This window comes from Meriones unguiculatus, chromosome 1 (assembly GCF_030254825.1).
Source record: "Meriones unguiculatus strain TT.TT164.6M chromosome 1, Bangor_MerUng_6.1, whole genome shotgun sequence".
NCBI lineage: Eukaryota > Metazoa > Chordata > Mammalia > Rodentia > Muridae > Meriones > Meriones unguiculatus.
The window spans coordinates 185,041,851-185,062,050 of NC_083349.1; the positions used below are offsets into that span (position 1 = coordinate 185,041,851).

Below are 20,200 nucleotides of genomic sequence, written 5' to 3' on the forward strand. Positions count from 1 at the left end.
CCAGAATACTAGCCACTTAGCAGTCACCATGAGTCTGACAGAAGTCTGCCCCTGCTGGTAGCCAACTTAGGAAAATGTAAAAGTCACTATGTTTGGGGTGAGGGGTTACAAAATCTTTAAAATTTAGCCATCTTAAATTCTCGGTGTTCTTTGTCCAAAGACTGACAGATTCAATATCAACTTTTAACATGGGTCAAATTAATACTGTGGTTTGCAAGGTTCCTTTGTTTTAGGGACATTCCTATTACACACCATGTGAAATATCAAACAACCCATTGTGGGAAAATAAGGGACTCCCTCTACAAGTCCGGCGGTCTGGATGTAAATGGGACTGGATTATGATGCTGCCAAAGCTACAAAGAGCAAGTCCTCAGTAAATGGAAGGAGAAGGAAAGGAGATTACACAGGGTAACACACATGGGGATTGTGATCCAGAGAACAGACCAGGAAAAAAGACCATGCAAGAAGAGCCATTGAGATTTTGACTGTGTGGATGTCGCCCAATCAGTTCTCAGAGAAGGGAGGTCAAAAGTGAGGTGAGATGGAGAGGAGGCTCTTGCATTGGCAGGCACACCAGGTGGTTATTGGTGTTAGTCTGGCTACGTGATCACTGCAGCCTGTATGTGTCTTTAGGGTGTGATGTGAAGTAAAACTTTACAGTTAGGAGGGAACAGAGCGCCTGTGACTCCCAGGGGAGGCTCTGAATAGGTCTGATTTTAGTGAGGGAAGCCAAGCGCAGAGGCCTCCTTCCCTCTTGATGGTGAGAGAAATGCTTTAACAAGGTTGTGACAGGCACAGTATTAACTAATTATTTTGAAGCCGTTATGCGCTTCATCAGGCTATAATTTTATTTCCTTTTCTGTAAGGGTCAATCATGTGCTCCTTGATTACACGGAGACTTCCAGTCACCGTTAATTGCCAAGTGACTTTTGCTTGATTTGTGCTCCTGCCTGGGGGAGGGCCACTCTTGAAAAGTGACACCTCAGTTATCAATCCAGATTTTTCTTTTCAGAAAGTCCTCCATTTATGCAAACTCTGTGAAGCACTCTCTGGTTTTACAGGAGTGAAATCTTTGCTGGGATCTATCTTTTTGGAGCATTTCAAGGTTGCAAAACATTTCCACAGGGGTTGCAACTGATTTTCAAGCAATTGTGGTCTATGGAGCTACTACTGAACATAAAGTTAAACAACGAGGCTAATTTTCAAAGCGACTTTCTGGGAAATAATGTTTGTGATGTCTGTTAAAAAGTCAAGTTCCCACAATGTACTGCGGCTAATGTGGCTTTCCTGAGAGGGCAGTTGGTTATGACCAGATTTCTTGAGGGAACATATTAAACAGAAGGCTGTCAAGTTATCAAATTGCCATGTCAAGGTTGCAAGGACCGCTGAATTCTAGACGTGATTTGATAGCAATAGTAAATCTTTCAGAGGGCTTTGCTGAATATATCTGAGACAGGAAGAAATGTGTGCCAGGCTCTGGTTCCAGGTTTATTCCTCTAATCAGAACAAAGAGTTTTACCTTCTGTTCACCAGCGTGGACGACATCATCAGCACCATGCAAGCCACATGACAAAGTCACATGATACGCACGCACATGATTGGTTGAAAGGAAAGTGGAGGAGGTCACATGAAAAATACAAAAAAATTAAAAACTGATGTAAACAATGGGCAGGGAGAAAAAAATCAACAACAAAATCACAGACTAAATAAAAGGAGAAATCAAATTAAATTAGCAGCTTATATAGGAAACACTGGGAGGGCAGCCATTCTGCCCAGACGGAGAAGAATAACAAACTTTATAGCGCATTTAGTTAACAACACCAGTAAGCATTAGATACGGTTGCAACATTGCGTATTAATACCACACCAGCGAGCATGAACACTTTAAAAATGAGGGAGTATTTCTGTCAAGGCCCAGATGTCAATCAAGGTCAATCTCAGAGTCTGTTAAAGGAAAAGAAAATAAAAGAAAGCACGTTATATATTTGCAGATTCCAGAATTGTCCCAGCATCCTTGGGGAAGCAGTGGCAGTGAGCTGTAGGTCATCAGGGAAAAGTCCTGAAAGAATAATAGGTTGTGTTTAATTAATGAGAGTCATTTCATGTTTGTCCTGGCCAAACAGGGGAGGAAGATGACTGAAGGGCACCGGGCCAGAGAGGAACAGCTTGGAGGGTCTAATTCCACTTCCTACGGCATTCCTGGGATGTTCTTAACAGCTATGGGACTCCGCAGAGTCAAGGCACATAGAAAAGGAAAAGGCAAGCTCAGGTCAAGGACTAGGTACCCTCTCCTCTGGCAACTGAAAAAATGGCTGCATTGATACCAAACAGCAGAAACCAGCCCTGGTCCAACACACGGAGAGTGACATTAAACATACACTTAACTACTAGGGACCCAATGATGCCTTTGTGTGTGTGTATGGGGGGGGGGAGTTTCTAGCTTTGACAGTTGAGGTTAAGAGAGGAGAGCAAAGATGGGAGGTAAAGATATCTTTCTGAAAGTATTTCTGAAAGGTATGTTTAAAAATAACAACAAGAGAGAAATGTCTTAGCTGAGTGCCATACCCCTTTGCCACGGTGAGCTAACAGAATGCATGATTTTATGGTCTATTGTGACACAGGTTCTTACCAAGAGTGCCTGGCGAGAATTATATGTGACAAGCAGTTTCTGTGTGAAACTGATTTGATTTTCTGTGTGAAAACTTTCTTTACCTGTAATTATAAACATATCATTGCACACATACATACACACATATACACCACACATACACACATATACACCTACATACACACACAGATACACACATACACACCTGTCACACACATATACGCACACACCTAGAAAATACTACTTCTTTTCACCCATGTTATCTGACTGACGGAGCTTTGCACAATGCCAGCTGCTCCCCTTCCACTGCAGCTCACATTCTCTACATCTCGATGGGAGCAAATACATTCCTGCTAACTCAGGCTGTGGCCAGTCATGACGACTCTCCTTTATCTCACTATCCGCTGGGACTTATGATTTGGGTCAGTAATCAAGTGGTTCAAATAAAACCGTCTCCAACTTCCTCATCTCAGATTTCACAACTAAGCGTCTTATCTGTGGGTAGGAATGGCTGATGTGTAAAAATGAAACTCCCGTCAGGGGAGAAATACTTCATTCCTCTTTAGGAGAAGTCTAGAGCCAAGATCGTGTTTTACTGACAGACAAGACCGAGATTCAAAGAGGAGTCTCAGACAGGACAGGGTTGTGCAAACAGGTCCTATTGCCTGGGACACATACAGCAGTAGGCTGGAAAGGGACAGTGGGAGAAGAAAGGGTGTTGTTAGCTGCATTCCTTTGCCAAATGCAAAAATACCACAAACAAGAAAATCTTCAAACCCATCATCAGCATCAAATCCATGCAAATGAGGCCAGCTTATTGTCCTCATTCTACTCTGCTCCAAACCAAACCTCAGAGACACCAGGAATTGAAAGTCATTTCAGCGCACACACACACACAGGAACACAGGAGAAAGCAGACCATAGCTGTGTTCTGCCGGGGGGTCAGGGGGTGGGGGGTGGGGGTGGGGGTGGGGAATCACTCCATGCAGCACACAGAATCAGGAAACTCTTTTCTCCCCTCTTTAATTATGTCTCAGAAGCCTTAGCCACAGTGACTGCAGACCTGTCTTCTACCTTTTCTGACTGCCGCTTGGTAGAAGGCAGGACAAGCTCTCTCTGCATCCAGAAACATAGTAAAAGCTGAAAGCCCTGCTTGCTGCCAAACGCTGGAACACACATGGTCAAGCACAAACACTCCTGTTGCCTAGCCAAGGGCCGCAGGTCCTCAGCGAGCATGCCCCTTTGCATCAGGAAGGCCAGCCTGGAAGCTTTCAGAGTGGCCTCAGCCAGGTTTTCAGGCTGATGAAGAGGATGCAGTGGTTCCCTGGAGTCTGCTGTCAGGAGCGGAAGTCTAGCACTTCAGACCCAGCAGCCTAGGGAGGTGGCTTTGTTTTATGGTTTTTCTAGGACCGAGTGTTTGAGAACAGAAAGAAGGGGCTGTGGCTCCTTCTAGCGTGTGCTCTGTAATATTGTCAGGGGGCACAGCTCCTACCTTTCTCTTGAACAGCCCTTTCCTTTTTCCCTGGTTTCTTGCTCTCAGACTTTCCTCACTTTATTGTTCTTGGTGTGTGTGTGTGCATGTGCCTGTGTGGGCACGTGTGTGTGTGTGTGTGTGTGTGTGTGTGTGTGTGTGTGTGTATGTGCTCACATTTGCATGCATTTTAGAGGCAGAGGCAGTAAAACTCAGGAAAGGAGCTGCCGGTCTTTGCCTGCCCCTGAGTTTTCCTAATCCTTTTTCTGTTTTTAACACAAATGTCAACTTGGAAAGAGCTCCTCCAGCATAGACTCCTCTACAAACAACCACCCTTATTCTTTTGGAGGAGGCTTCATTTGCTTTCTTGGCCAAACAGACAGCATGCTCAGGAAACCACTTAAGGCTGGGAGACTCCATGCAGTCATGACTGTAGTCTGTGCTACTACAAGCATCCAATCAGAGGTGCTGCGGAGAGCAGCCCGGCTCTGTACTCACTAGACAGGTCTGTGGTTGGAAGGACAGGAAGAGGCCAGGTTGCTATGGAAACATGACACACAGAAAGGGTACAAAAAGGTGAAGGCCAGAAGGGAGATAAAACTCACATACCCATAAGTACAAATTGTGCATATATATGTGTGTGTGTGCACATATTATCATATATATGTGTGTATATATATATATACATACATTTACATATATATGCATCATTGTGCAACAGTCACTACTTCCTGTCTCTCTGATAGATCAATATTAATATAAATATTTTGGAGAGATTATCAAAGACATTGCTGACAGAGGACTCATGTAGCAAGAGATATCATATCCCCCAATTTTTCTTTCTAATATACCCAGTTACTAAATGCTGGACTCTATATTTTATGTATTTTCCATTTAATCTTTTTTTTTTTTTTTACAAATATCTATACCATAGAGGGGAATCCATCTTTCATCTTAGAGACCAGCAATAAGTGATTTGGTGATTCTAAGAGGCTCATCTACGGTCATGAAGTTACAGGTACAAGGATCAGAGCACAGATTTGAACCAATGGCAGTCTAGGTCCAAAGCCTGGACTCCTTCAGCCTCAGAGCACAGCTGGGAATAAGATGGTAGGAATGATTTCTTATTTGAAATGATAAAAAGAGGGCTTGAGGTTGAGTCTAAACCACAGGGGCTTCTGCGGTATTAGAATAAAGCCATCCAGGCATGGCATGCTACCGCGTGCCGCTCTGAGCCGCTGCTGGCATTACACCAGGCGCTATTCACCTAATATCTCACTTTGCCACACACACCTTCCCACATCCCCTAGAAAGCGAGGTCCAAATTTCCAAAGAGTGGAAGGCCTGGACTTTCTCCACTCCTCAGGATTCAAGGAATAACGGTATAGAGCAGTACAGGGAAATGAGGGGGAAGAACCAGGCTCACCCACCATGTATGACAAAGGCCCAGGTCATAGTCCTGCTGGATCAGTGATGCCCATCATGGGAGACCAAAGCAGAGCTTGACAAACGCTGTCATTTTCATTATCTTCTTTATGGTGTGTGTGTTCGGCAGGGGGGTGACTCATCATTTTATTTTAGAGCAGAGATAAGCAAGGATCATATGCAACGCATTAAGTAATTTGTGTAGATGCCTATGCCAGGCACATCTGTAAGCACGCACTGTTAATTTTCCCACGAACATTTATGACAGGTCTGTGCACTCATGGATACAGAGAAAGCTCACTATCTGATTTCAGAGCTTAAGTCCAACTAAAATAAAGGGTGAAAAACACAACACCTCAAAGCATTTTACATGACCCTGCAGGCAGGGCAGAATTTTTTTTTTTTCTTGGTAAATTCCTTTGGCTTTTCCAAATATCAGCTTTGGTCTCCCCTGCTGGGAATCACATCAATAGTATACAAAGCAGCCTCAGGGCAGCTGTCTGCAGGGCTTCCTATCCAGAGCAAAGCTCTTCTCTTGTCTGCCCTGAGAGCCCTGTGCCTATTCCGCTTTCCCCTTTTTTTTCTTTAAAAACCCGATGTGACTTTCCATGGCCAAAGCTGAGTTATCTCCTGGTGAAACACATAACCTTAGGCAGATGAATCTTGCCTGGTGGAGAGCTACCTACAGGGATGCGAATGAATAAAGCAATACTCACTAGCTCGTGAAGACAATGGAACAAGGGTGGAAGAGTTAGCAGGAGCCACTGGAGAAAGAAAAATGAAGATTAAAAAAAAAAAGAAGAAGAAAAGAAAATAGATCATTGGAAGCATACGGATGCCGAACTGGAAAAAAACAAAACAAAACAAAACAAAACAAAACACCACGGGAGTAGCAATCTTGGGGTGCTGGTACAAGGAGCAGATGTGAAGTTGGAAAGAGAAAAACCGCATGCAACAGGAAGCTGCCACGCCAGTGGACGGTGTACAGGGATCTCTTGTAGGTAACAAATCATGAGCCCAAGAGCCTGGCAAGTCTGCCGTGCACCAGCTGAAGAGGCCTCAAACCTTGACCAAACACAAGCAGCCACTTGGGCAGGGTCACCTGTGTCCATAAGCTCTGAGGGACAGGCGGTCAGCTACCTGGGCCTCAGCCTAATGTGTACCTTAGCAAGAAAAGAGATTGGCTTTTCATGTTACATACTAGGTACATTATAGGTGTGTATCTATGTACATGGCACATCTCTTGTGTGTGTATACGTGTTTTAGTGGTGATCATGCACACCAGATGTTGAGTGTCTTTTTCAATTGCTTTCCACCTGATTGTTTTTAAAAATATATTTTATTTTAAGTTACATGGATATGTGTATGTCTTTGTATAGAGGTGTATGTATATGAGTGGACGTGCCTGAGAAGACCAGAAAGAGACATCGGGTCCTCTAGAGCTGAAGTTACAGGTGCTTGTGAGCTGTCGGACATGGATACCGGTAGCTTCACTCTGATTCCCTGCAGGAGTAGATCATGCTCACACCCAGCAGGCCATTTCTCCAGCCCCCAGTCACCTTACTTTTTAAGGTAGGGGCCTCTCACTGCACCTAGAGCTCACTGATTCAGGGAGGCTGGCGGGCTGGGCACCGAGACAACTGTTGTCTCTGTGTCCCTGGCTTTTTTATGTGAGTGCTAGGGATTGGATCCACATCCTTACTCTTGAGCATCATGTGGTTTACTGTGTAGGCATCTTCCTGCCCTACCTGGTCCATCTAGCAAAACCTACAAGTCTCACTCTCTAACTTGAATAACTGGGCAAGACAGAATTGGCCATTTTCATACATAAGCCTCTGAAAACACGGCTGCTTTCCAAAAAAAAAAAAATCCTTCCTAGAGAACATGATGTTTACACTGCTAAGGACAGAGAAAGGGAACGTTAACGATACGGATCCTCACAAACAGTCCTAAGTACCCTTCAGCCTGGAGGATGGCTGGAGACTACATCTGCCATACCAGGATACCGAATGGGTCTTTGGTGTGTGACTGACAAATATCCAGAAGCTGTCCTTCAGCAATTCAAAAACACAGGCTCCTCTGAGAGCTATGTGAGAGAATGCGGAGGCCTCAGCCTATTGGCAGTGCTGCCTCGATGCTCAGGGCTTGGTTTTCCAGATGACACCATCAGAGTCAATGGCCCTGAAGGCATAGCAGCTTGGTCACTAAAATCTTTCATGAATAGGTGGCTCAGTTAATTAAGGTAAAAGTCTCTCTCACTCACGCTCTCCCTCTCTCAGTCTGTGTGTGTGGTGTCTTAACATGTTTGCATAGTTGTTCATATTATTTCGGAAAAGGCCTGATATCTTACTCACTTTAATCATGTGCATTGCAATACCTTTAAGGTGTTCTCTCAAGTATCACAGAGGGGAGACCACATCGCAATGGAAATCTCAAGGCACCTCTTTTAAACAAAAATGTGCAGTCTCTTCACCTTAAAATCCTCTATTTGGTTTCTTGGCATAGAAGCAAAATCAAAAGTGTGTGGTTCAGTGACAGAGAAAAAAACATTCAACAAACAGAGTATAAGTTTCCAGCAGGGAGGCAGGCCCTGCCCCAGCAGGCAGCTCATGAACTTAATAGCAGAGGGTCTTGAGTCCACACAGGCATTGAGTTTGAAAACACATGCAACAGAACATTCCCCAGGTTAGAGCTTAGTTTGTTTACACACACAGCTCTCTTTTCACCTCCACACACTGCACGCAGACAGCTAAATCATGCTTTGCCTGGCAGCTAGCTGGGAGGCCTCAGTCCTTTGTGTCCTTGTGGCTTTTGTTAGTTTTGTTAGTTTTGCCTGCTTGTCTCTGGCTGTGATAAACCTACACCCCTGACTGTGCAGGGGTTTCCTAAGGAGCCAAGAAAGCAACTCTGTTACCGAAACATCTCGATAAACTTCAACACTTAATGCCAAACACTGGCCTTAACTAACGCCTCCCAACTCAGTAGTTTGGCAGCTAACACTTCTGGCCCTGGCCCCTCTCTCACCTGGGCTAGAGGTTACACTCTGGTCCCAACTCCAGAGCCACAAATCAATCTGTGTCTATACATGGATAGTCTTATAGGATAGGGGAGTAGTGCTAGGCCTCTACAGGAGTGCCAGTAGGGCACAGGCTTAGCAGAAGCACACACAGATCAGTCGACAGATGGATCTCTGAATTCAGGCAACTTTCTTGTCTTCCAAGAATGGGAGTGAGGACCCAGAGGAGACCCTTGAGAAGACTTGCCGCTTTACAGTCTATAAAGTGGGCTTTGTCTCAGCCGTGGGAAACACTGGCCTTATCTTCCCAATGGTGTCCTTTCTCAGGACGGGTGGGAGTGTTCCTGAACCAGACCTGCACCAGTCACTTGGGAAAGCTTGTGAGTGTTAAAGGGGAAGACCACACTGAGGTTCCTTTAGGGAGTGTGCTATTCCTGTGTTCACCAAACCACCATGCTGATATTCTGCATGTGCTTCTAAGATTAAACTCCACTTCTGCTTGTCAAAAATAATCCTTTCTTCTAAACATTCCCCACGTCCTCCCTTCTTTCTTTCCTTCCTTCCTCCCTCCTTGCCTGCCTGGAGGTTTGAATCTATGGCTTTGCACAGGCCAGGCAAGTGTGCCATTGTTGAGATAGATCACCAGTCCTTTCTCCTTTCATTTTATCTTGATACAGGGTCTCATTAAGTTACCCAGGGTAGCCTGGAACTCAGTCTGTAGCCCAGGCAAGCCTTGAACTTATGATCCTTCCACCTAAGGCTCCAATGAAGCTGAGATTACACCTATACTTATTAAGGCCTGTAAAGCCTGGTGCTTATTAATTCTTTAAATCATACCTTTATTATGCGGTTGAGAAAACCGACTTTTGTGTTAATTGTTGCTGTGTCACAGCCTTCTCCAGAGGACTCTGAGAGTCTCCATTAGTCATCCACATTCACACTACTAGACAACAAAAGACCAAGTCCAGAGGCTTTCTTCTTTTAAAAATTAACAACTAAAACTAAAAGTAAAAATTTTAATTAAACATGCATTTTTTAACATGACTTGAAACACACCTTCTGCTGTATTAAAAAACAAACAAACCCAAACCCCAAACAATCCTATCTTCATAAGGCACAATCTGGTAATGAATGGAAACCACTGTGACCTTGAGGGTCCAGTCCTCCTAGTCAGCTGTCCTCACTGGGGCGAAGACAGTCAACAGAACGTCTTAAGACAAGCTTCCCTCTCTCTAACCAGCAAAGCTGGTCCTTGCTTCCAGATTGCTTCCAGTAAAGAGGGTCCTGGAGGGAGCAACTGAGCATTGCTGGAAGGATCCAGAAGGAAGAGGTTTCTCTGCAGAGCTCCCCTGGGGCACAGCTGTCAGTCTAGCCTGACTGCTCCCTGCCTGAACCCCTCACTCCCACACCTTCTGACACCTTCCCTAGCTGCTGCATTCAGACACCACCGTGGCTGGTGGGGTAACAGCCACACTCAGCTACTTAGTTTTTGCTGTTGCTGCAATATTTCAAAATACTTTTAGAAATATAAGTTTCCCTGGGTGCCTTTTAGGATCTAGCAGCTTTCTCCGAATGGTGTACAGCTTCCTGAGTATCTTTCCTTCCAGGTCTGTTGTGTGTCTCCACCCTCTGTTCTGTAGGTGCTCAGCCTAGGAAGAGAGAGCCAGACCTCGGCAAAGTGACTTTTGGGGGTGGGGTGTATCTGCAGGCTGAGGGGTGAGGGCCAGTTCCACCCTCTCTAGCAGCTGCCACCTCTCTTGTTTCCCTTGTTCTCTGCGTTCTATAGTTCCAGTTTACATAATTACGGTGTCACTCCTTTGGGAAATCTCTCCCTCTTTCCACGCTATACTGAGTAGCTACTAAGTTAAGTGGCCAGTCTTTTCCCAATATGGGAATGGCCACTGTGAACAATTCAGGGCAAATAGAGGGAGCTGACCAGTTCCGAGGGCTTAGCTCCCTTCCCATGCCCAGTGCAGGCAGCTGCCTACAGGATACAGTGTAGCTAAACCTTTCTGTACCCCAACACTAGGGATCCCCACCAGTTGCCTCTGCTCCTCCTCATCTACCACCTAACAGACGAGCCAGAAAGCATGCGTTCCCCATTCTTTGACTTCCTAAAAGCAAACAGGAAGATTATTTTTGGCTCCTTTTCCTCGATCGTATTTGGAACACTGTCCTCAGGAGGCAGATGTCACTCCTCCGGCACCAGGGCTAAAAGTGAGGGGCTGCTATTAGCTTGTTACTTGAAGACCATCTGCAGAGTTCCACCATGCGTGGTTCGGCAAGCCTTATCTTCTCCACAGAGTAATGACTACACACAAAAATTAATAAGTGAACACAATTTCAAAAGACACAGAAGTTGCATGCTCTAGGACAGTGGTGTTAGCCTCCCGGAGTAACCTATATAGGTTAACAAAGGCACAGCTAGACTAAGGTCAGTGTGGTTAGGGCTCAGACAGCATCATCTACTTCAGCCTCTAGGGGACAAAAAAAGGGGCCAGAACTAAATTATGAACTAGAACTAGATGTTAACACTATGGAAACAGGTAATGAGGTATGAAGAGGCACTTACGTGGAGGAGGGCTGTCTGCATTTCCCATGGATGGAACACAGACGAAAAGAAAAGCCAAGAGACAGACCCAAGGGAAAAAAAATAAGATGTAAAAGAAATGAACAGAATCCACAGAGCACATGGAGCTAAAACGCAAATTACCAAATTACTTTAAACAGAAAGAAACACTCTCTCCAGAAGGAGGGTGAGAACAGCTCTATCGCTGGGAAGAGGTTAGAGTGGCGGGTGGGGGAGGGTCTCTTTGTTGGCTCCCAGGCTTCTCAGGCGAAGAAGCAAAGGGTTTTCTTGTGTGGATTAAGTCAGGGTCCTGGGAGAGCTTGGAGCTCCATGATCACCCAGGAGACCAGTTCTACAGCATCTCCGTCAGCTGGAGGGACCTAGGTGCCTTAGGTGCCTTATGGGGGCAGCAATGTGGATGGTAGAGGAACACGGCCATGGGAAGGCTTGTCCAGAGCCTGGCTGCTGTGGGAAACAAAGGCTACGCTGGGCAAGCATGGTTTTAGGGATGGAGGGGATGACAGAGAGAAGCTAGAGACAGCCCTGAATGGAACCTGGGGAAAGCAGCTCTCCTGAAGAAGTCTGTGAGGCAGAGATGGTCTGAGGAGTCATCTTGGGAAGAAAGAATCAGGCAAGTCCAGGGCCCCTTTCAGATGGTGGGGACCCATATCTCCTCACAAAGAAGATGCTCTATGACTTAATATCGTGACTGCATCAAAAGTGCCAGCACAAATGACATGAGCAGGCACTGTTTCTATTGCCTCCCTTCAAGTCACTAAGTGCTTAGGAGCCTCTGTGGGCTGGCTCAGAAAGCAGCTCTCCCAACTCCTTCCATAGGCCCTGACTGTTTCCCCCTCCCACATCTAACTCGTCATCATAGTTAATCATTGGTGGCCTCTGGCTGCTAGTCTAATAAACTGGGTCACCCATTAGAACAGTATCCTCCACACAGAATGAAAGGAGCACAGATCAGCCATCCCTGAGAACCGGAGAGGTAGGTGGGCAGCTATGGACCTGGGGACCCAAAAGGCAAAAGCTGTCCTCTGAGCTATGATGGGGCCAACTCAGGGTTCCTGCCTCTCCCTGAGGAAAAGAGGGAAGAGTGTGAATGTGGAGAGAGTCAGAGCAGCTGGCTGTACTTACGGACTGGCTGTGTCTTGAACTCCGTGGCTGCACTGATCTCACCCAGCCCCTTGCCGTTGAGGGCCGCCAGCCGCACCGCATACCTTGTCTCAGGCTTCAGGCCCATGATGGTAACAATGCCTTCCATGTTGGCTATGGTGAGAAAATGGGGCAGATTAAAAAGGAGTGTCCGTGTACAGGGAAAACCACGCTGAGGAAAAGAGTGTGGTAGGTGTTCATAAAATTAAACACAACCGTTGTTTGGCAAACATGTAGAAGAATTGAAAGCAGGAGATGAACAGATACCTGTATACTCATGTGCACAACTGCAGTCTTCCCATCAGTCCAAAGTCACAAGCAGCCTTCATGACTTATTGTGTAACAGATGAATGGATCAAGGAAATGCAGTGAGAACCAACAATGGGATATTTACCCAGTCTTACAGACGAAATGTTGACATGTGCTAAAATATGATGAATCTTGAGAACATTTTGTTAAATGAGCTGATGCAAGAGGACAAATAGCATATGATTCCATTCCCATGAGGTACACGGGATAGTCAGCTAGAGAAGGACAGTGGAATGGTGGATGCCAAGGACCAGAAGGAGGTGGAGAAAGCAGGAATCAGAGTGTCAGTATGAGGTGATGGAAATGTTCTGAAGGTGGCCAGAGGTGATGGCTGTGACTCGACACTGCTGACTTGCATACTTAAGAATGACTCAGTGCATAATTCATGTGGATTTCACCAAAATAGAAGTAGAAGTGATATATATTTTTTAAAGGGGCTGGGGAGGTGTCTTGGCGGGTTAAGTATCTGCTGCACAAGTACAAAAACCTGAGTTCAAATCCCAGGAGCCCTGTTACAGCTGGGGCTGGAGCCACATTCCTGTAACTCCAGCATGGGGGCTAGAGACAGATGGATCATAGGGCACTGAGGTTCACTGGTCAGACAGCCCAGCTGAACTCATGAATTTCAGGGTTAGAAAATAAAGGTGGAGAGTGACTAGGAAAGACACTTGATGCTGACTCCGTGTGTGTGTGTGTGTGTGTGTGTGTGTGTGTGATAGAGAGAGATAGAGATAGAGATAGATAGATAGATAGATAGATAGATAGATAGATAGATACAAACAAAAAGAGACAGAGAGGGAAAGAAAGGAAAGGAGAAAGAGGGAAGGAGATAGGAAGAAGGGAGAGAGGGAGATATTTAATCTTGAAAGACATCACTGGATTAACTTGGAAGATAGAACAGGGTAGAAAGATTCGGGGTAGATCTGTCATCTTGCTGGCCCGTTATTGTCATCAGTACATGACTGTTCCTGTGTTCAGACCAAGCAGGGATGCCCAGGTGTCATCAGAGAGGAAGCAGAGAGCACAGTGTGGATGCTTACACTCTTTTCCCCACTGAGCTCAGCACCTAACCAGGTCTTCTATCTAGGAATCATCTGAGAGATCACAGGAACTAGGCTCTGAAGCAGCAAGGGACAGAAGGTCAACAACTCTATGGAAGCATGACCTTGACCTAATTCTAGCAGAAAGAGTTCCTAACTCTGGAGGAAACTGGATGGGATAGCAGATGGTGACATCCTGCACATTCCCTGCCTACACGGTCAGCAAAGTTGTGAATTCCAGGGGGTGTGGTAGACTCACCTTCTTTGGCATCATACCACTTGAAATGCCACGCTTCTTCGCCCAGTGACTTCCACTCAGCCTTGTATTTGAGGATGGGCACTCCACCTGTGGCCTCTGGCTCATCGAACTGCACCTGTGCTGTGCTGGAGTATGGGTCAACCCGGTCGATGGACGGAGAAGATGGCGTGTCTGTGAGAACACATAGAGACACCCGGGTCACAGATGTGGCCCATGACCACAACTCCCAATTTGAAGTATGTCTCTAATGTTTCTGCTCCCTCTTGGGAATCTTATCTAAGAACCTCTGATTTGGGAGACTCTTTCCTAGCATATGTCAAATTCTACTCAACCTATCCCATAGCTGGAGTCTCACACTTTAAGTGGCTTCCAGCATCTGACTTTTCAGACCCTGGCTCCAACTTTTCTCTCTTCACTGGTATCCTTGAAGTATATGAGATGGTCCAGCAAGGGCAAGGATGGTGTGGAAGTTACCATGAAGGTCACTCACCTGCTTGAACAAGGATGAATTCCAAGGACTCCTGTCCAATGCGATTCACTGCCGTACAGTTGTAGTTTCCAAAGTCATTTTCTGAGTCAGGGGTTACCTGTAAAAGGAAGGGCCCCATGGGGTTACAAACATCCCAAGAATGGCCACACTCATCTTTATTTCTGAAATACAGTTAGTAAAGAATAAAAAAGGTGATGTACATATGATCAACCCCAATGGAAAAAAAATAAAAAACAAAAAACAACGGCTCACGTAGGAGGCACATGTCCAGTCCCAGCCTAGCCGCATGGTCAAGACCAGTGAAGGTGAGGATGGGGACCTAGAAGAAAGGCTCAGTTTCTTCTCCATCCAGTGTTCCCCAGTTACTGATGTGCCAGGGAAGCAGGAGAAATGACGTACGTGTTCCCAAGATCACATAGCCCTTTCCACCCTGCTTTTCCCCCACACCCTAATTCACCTCCAGATAGCTAGCAGATGGGGTATTGTAGATCTTGATATTGCTGTAGTTGGAGCTTGGCAGCAACTGACCGTCTCGGAACCAGGAGATTGTGGCACTTGGGTAGGCAAAGACCTCACAGGTGATGTTCACCTGGTTCCCCTCCCAAGTGTACACAGCCACAGGGCCCTGGAGCTTGGGAGCATCTGCAATGAATGACAATGACCATCAGAACAGCTAGCATTTTCTTAGCATACCCACAGCCTGCCCTCTGGCATTAGAAAGCTAAGCATGACCCAAAGCAGAGATGGTGCTTGGAGCAGCACAGCTCTGGGACATTTTGGAATTCATGTATACATGTTCTTCTTGAGAAGACTCCCACCATGGGGGACTGGTGGCAAGCTTGGGGATGGTGTTTGTGTGTGGGTACTTGGGGCCACAGCTCTGAAACAGTTGAGAGCCAACAGCGTCAGGAAATGAACAAAGCTGAACTTGGTACTGAAGCTGAAGCTTGTGTCTCCTGTATCCTAACCCTCCACCCACTCCTTCCCTAGTTATTCCTTACATTGAACTTCAAGGTACATGGACTGGGAGTCCTGGCCGATGGTGTTGCTGGCCGTGCAGATATATTCGCCAGCATCTGTGTACTGGATGCTCTTCAGAGTCAGGGAGGACACACGAGCATGGCTGCGTACCACCACGTGTCCGTCCAGAGTCTGCCAGGAGGAAAGGGACAGCATCAGAGACTGAGGTGAGGCAGAGGGCTGGGGCAGCTAGAACAGTGTGGGTCTAGGAAACAAGGCCATGGCTTGTCTGTGAGCAGTCTCTATTCCTTTCTCTGTGTCAACCTCTAAATTCACTTCACCTATCTAATAATGGAGGAGAGTGTGGGAGCAGAGTGGGAACTTTAAGGCAGATCAAACAGAAAATGGAACTCAGATGGTTGGTGGCATGGTAAGGTCCCTCAAGACTAGTTTGAGGTGTGTTAATGTAAGCAAAAGCCCTGGCTGGCACAGATTCCAGAAAGATCTTGCTTTTCACCCACCCCTGTGCTTTCCTTCTAGTCTGACCATCCCTCAGTTCCATGGTGTGTGAATGTGTACTAGGAAATGCCAGTGACCCAAATGTAAGAGATGCAAGAATGTCTTTCCTGGAGATGCCTCTCTTCCCTGCATGTGTGATAGTAGATAGTTTTCATTTTTAATGGGGAAACAAGCAGAAGCTCAGGCCCTGCAGAGCCAATAGTATCAGGTCCTCCTCTTGAAGAACAGTAGAAGAAGAGCCACAGGCTCACTCAGGATCCTTTTTACCAAAGTCTGCACCCATCTCTAGTCTTTGACACTATCATTAGTTTACTGAATCTCTAGAGTTACAAGGACATTCGGGAAATGAATAAGCACATGATCCTTAGACAATGGATATTAGAATACTTGCCAGGCCTCCATCCTTGGCATTTTAGGCAAAAGGGTTGCTAGCTTTTGCAGGGCCTAGGCATGTTCTCCTGGGCCAGATTCCTCAGAAAACTGGTAAAATGAAGAGGGGCCCTATTCTATATAAGCTGGGCAGCCCCATTAGGTCCACTGCAAGATTCTCAGTAGAGATGAATAAGAGGGTATGCTACATCTGCCACATTATTGGGTTTGGTCTTTAGAGAAGTAAAGAGCATGAAACCTCAGCTTCTATCAACATGCTGAATTAGAAGCTCAGTGGGCAGAACCACAATGTCTATTTCTAGACAGTCCAGGAAATTAAAAAAATAAAAAAGGAAGGTCTCCTTATACAGAGGTCTTAGCAGGCCTATGGCACAATGGCCATTTACCATCAGCAATTGACACCATTTGGAAGAGGTCCACTTCAGTTATCTGAGTTGTATCTGGGAGTCAAATCCTGCTTCCAACAAGGGGAGGAAGGGACAAGGAAAATCATCTCTGCCTATAGCTTTGTCCGGCTTTTTCTATTAGAGACGGATACCCTGTAAAAAGGGGAGGTTTGATGATCAAGACGCTGCATCCCAGGACATGATACACATTAAAGAGAGGTGACAGGAGACTGTCATAGAGAATCCAGAGACATACAGTTTATTGGAGATGCTATATTCCAGGACTCCTTTTCTTATAAGCAGATACTGGTCCATCTTAGCGCCTATTTTTATAGGTCAAACATAATCTTCACCCATATGTCCAGCTCCTGAGACCATGAAGTAAGCCTGGCAGGGATCTTTAAAAAGCTGGCCTGGTTTGTTTATCACTCCTTTCTGTCAAAAGCACAACAGAATTGGAAGAAGAAGGGACTCGAGGTCCACACATGGTCTTGCCAACTGTGGGATGAACTGTGACCCAGGTTGGGCTTTTCCTGGATTCTCAGGAATCCGAGAGAATATTTCCATGTAGAAAGAGGCAAAGAGAGTCACACAAGTAAGAGCATTAGCACAAAGCAAGACATGAACAGCCCTTTCTCTGAAAAGTACAAAGACAAGCTCACAGAAAGGCTGCAAGATTTTTTTTTTTTTTTTTTTTTTTGGCTTGTTTCATGAATCTATCTCCTTGCCTGTATTTGCCTGTGTGGAGATTTCTGTCATTTAATGATGTCATCAGGCCAGTAGGCAATTCTCTATAGGGATTTCTTATTTTGGCTCACTGAAAGTTTGATCATGGGATTCTTCACCAGCTGTCCAGTCATCCCTTGGAGGATACACTGATAGACTACAATGTGGTTGAGTTATCTCATCCTCAAATAATTTCTTCTGGCACAGGGACACTCCCATAAGACACTCCAACTACATGTCCTGTTGACCACTCAGGCATCCTCAGAGGGAGCCGCTGAACTCAGCCATGAGTAGAACAAACATATTACAGCAAAGAGATCTTTCTCCCTCTGTTTAAAAAATTTTGTGTGACTCTAATTATTCTTATCAAAACAGTTCCCAGGTAAAAGTGCAAAGACTTTCAGAGCATCCAGGATGAACCTAGCTACAGCACAATCCTGCACTCAACTGGCCTATGGTCTTCATCCCTGAATGAGTCAAATAGGAAAAAATGGAACTTCTGAGCCTCCTGGGCAGCATTCACTTGAAAGTCAATTATGTCCAAAGTGAAACATTCAAGATAAAAGACACTTCTGGAAGATGGAGTGGGGCTCCTGCTTTCCTGGGAGTATACCTATTATTTCCACTTATAATGATAACCCATTTAATATCTCCTTAATGTTCCCTGATAAATCTTAGCACCTTCTCCAGCCACGTCCAGATCAGAATGACAGGAAGAGATGAACAAGGCAAAGCATGAGATCAGTAGCTTTGGAAGTCAGCCCCATCCTTCACCCCTTTTTACCCCTTCCCCAGTGCTGATGGGGCCATGGTTTTTGGGCAATCAAGCACTCAACCTATGACAACATTAAGTGATTTCAAAGCCCCAGGAGGGAACCATTTTAGTGGGGACATGTACTTGATGATGGTCCCCATGTCATCAAAGAAGGCAGCTACAGAGATGAACTTATGATGAACAAGATTCAACAATGGCAGACTTCTTAGGTGCAGAAATGAATGTCCATGCCAGGGGACAGGTGACAACTTTCAAATATTAAGCAGCTTTCAGTATTTGTGGCTATGATCTGATCGCAGGAGTTATGTGTTCTGAATGGTTGTCACCCCAAAAGAATGAGAGGGTACACTCACTGAATTAAAATAGAGAGTCTATTTGGACTACGGAATCCTTTTCTGTGATTATTGTTTTGGGTGTGAAAGCTTCATTTGGAGAAAGGCACAAAAGGGACTTTAATAGAAAATATTCACAGATTAGATTTTTTAAATTTATGTAGAGGCAATTGAGTGTGTGTGTGTGTGTGTGTGTGTGTGTGTGTGTATGCACATATGTATGCCTATGCAGAAGTTAGAAGTCAAATCCAAGTGTCATTCTTCAGGAGCCACCACCTTGTTTTTCAAGAAACAGTCTCTCACTGGTATCCAGGGCTCATTGGCTAGACTAACTGGCCAATGAGCCTCCTAGGTCCACCTGTCTATTTCTTCTCAGGGTTGAGATTAAAAGCATGTAACAGCATCCCTGGCTTCAACAGGAGTGCTGAGGCTCAGCACCAGGGCCTTGTGCTTGTCTGGCAAGCACTTTACTGATGGAGCTGTAACTCCCTAGTCTCAGGGCAGCTGGTTTTTATGTTACAATTGGTTGCTTATAGTTACACAAAACAGGTAAAAATGGTGGGCATGACTGTATGGAGGGTCTTCAAGTACAGCAATGGAATGGAAAGGCTAACGTTTAGCTTCATTTTTCAACCCACGTCCCATGTCACTCAAACTGAAGCAGGTAGGCAGGGAAATTCCAAAGGCTAAAATGCCACTGACTTGACAAAACATAAACCCATTTGTGCCAAATCACTCCAATCTTACACAGTTAATGCTCCATAAAAATAACAGATACATTGAACAATTTGGAGAAAACGGTGAAAGATGTCTTTGGGGTTGCTTTGGACAGGAAATGCAATGTGACAATTGACCAAGGCCAGTCATTATCAAGTAAGTGAGCAACAAGATGAGTTGAGCTGGAAAGGAAATGGCCGAGTGGGTTTTAGATCACTCACTATGTGACTTTATGGTCCAAAGCCACAGCCACCAAATGACAGTTAAATTTTTTTTTCATTTCAAAATGCCTGGCTTGGGAATTGGGCATTTTATTTCTATCAATACAATTACCTGGGTATGATTTTTACCAGCACTGGAAAGAGAGTACGGTCCCATTTTAGAAAATAATAAAGATTTGCTCCTCCACTCCCAACACAGCTTGCTTGCTCATCCTAAAAAATGACACTATTGCTAGGTGATGTCTACTGCTATGGACCTAATCTTTAATCCAACTAGAGTGCTCATTATGTTAGCAAGTCTGGTTATTAACTGTGATGGCGAGTTAAACTGCGGTGCTTTCAGAGCTAGAGACTGGCTAGTGGTCAGGTAAGCTATACCTCTTGCTTCTCTGGTCGAGTCCACGAAGCCTGGAGAGAACAAGATATAAAACACAACAAGAAGGCAGTAAAATGTCACATGTTGCTTTAGAGAACTCATACTGCATTCCGTGCACATGCAGCTTCTTTTTAATTCAGAATTTTCCTTAAGGCCCACTTTCAATGATATGATTATCCCCCAGATTTAATTTAGAAGTTAGCTGATGTTCAGCTCCCCCCACCTTATGCACCTTAAATGTTTAATTCAAAGGTGAAGGCATCCTAAACTCTGTAGGTATATATATATATATATATATATATATATATATATATATATATATATGTATATGTATATATATATGTATATGTATATGTATATATATATATATATATACCAGAATACATATTCAACTTCTCCTATGCTAAGCATCCTAAATAGTCTTCATAATATTTGAGGGCACTATCAGTT

At 45.0% G+C, this 20,200-nt stretch overlaps 1 protein-coding gene across 28 annotated transcripts in view; it reads right to left on the bottom strand.

Moving 5' to 3' along the window:
• The window catches only part of Ncam1 (neural cell adhesion molecule 1), a 297,496-nt gene that overhangs the window by 27,146 nt on the left and 250,150 nt on the right, over positions 1-20,200 (bottom strand). For 5 of the 28 annotated variants that reach the window (XM_060373421.1, XM_060373413.1, XM_060373469.1 and 2 more), the window contains exons 9-16: positions 19,753-19,782; positions 15,350-15,500; positions 14,806-14,990; positions 14,349-14,445; positions 13,859-14,029; positions 12,233-12,364; positions 6,221-6,268; positions 4,578-4,619 (exon numbers count right to left, since the gene is read on the bottom strand). In XM_060373421.1, coding sequence (XP_060229404.1) covers positions 4,578-4,619; positions 6,221-6,268; positions 12,233-12,364; positions 13,859-14,029; positions 14,349-14,445; positions 14,806-14,990; positions 15,350-15,500; positions 19,753-19,782 — 856 coding nt within the window. Of the gene's footprint in view, positions 1-4,577; positions 4,620-6,220; positions 6,269-11,092; positions 11,108-12,232; positions 12,365-13,858; positions 14,030-14,348; positions 14,446-14,805; positions 14,991-15,349; positions 15,501-19,752; positions 19,783-20,200 lie in introns of all 28 variants that reach the window. The other 23 variants (XM_060373459.1, XM_060373457.1, XM_060373488.1 and 20 more) reach the window with 7 other exon arrangements.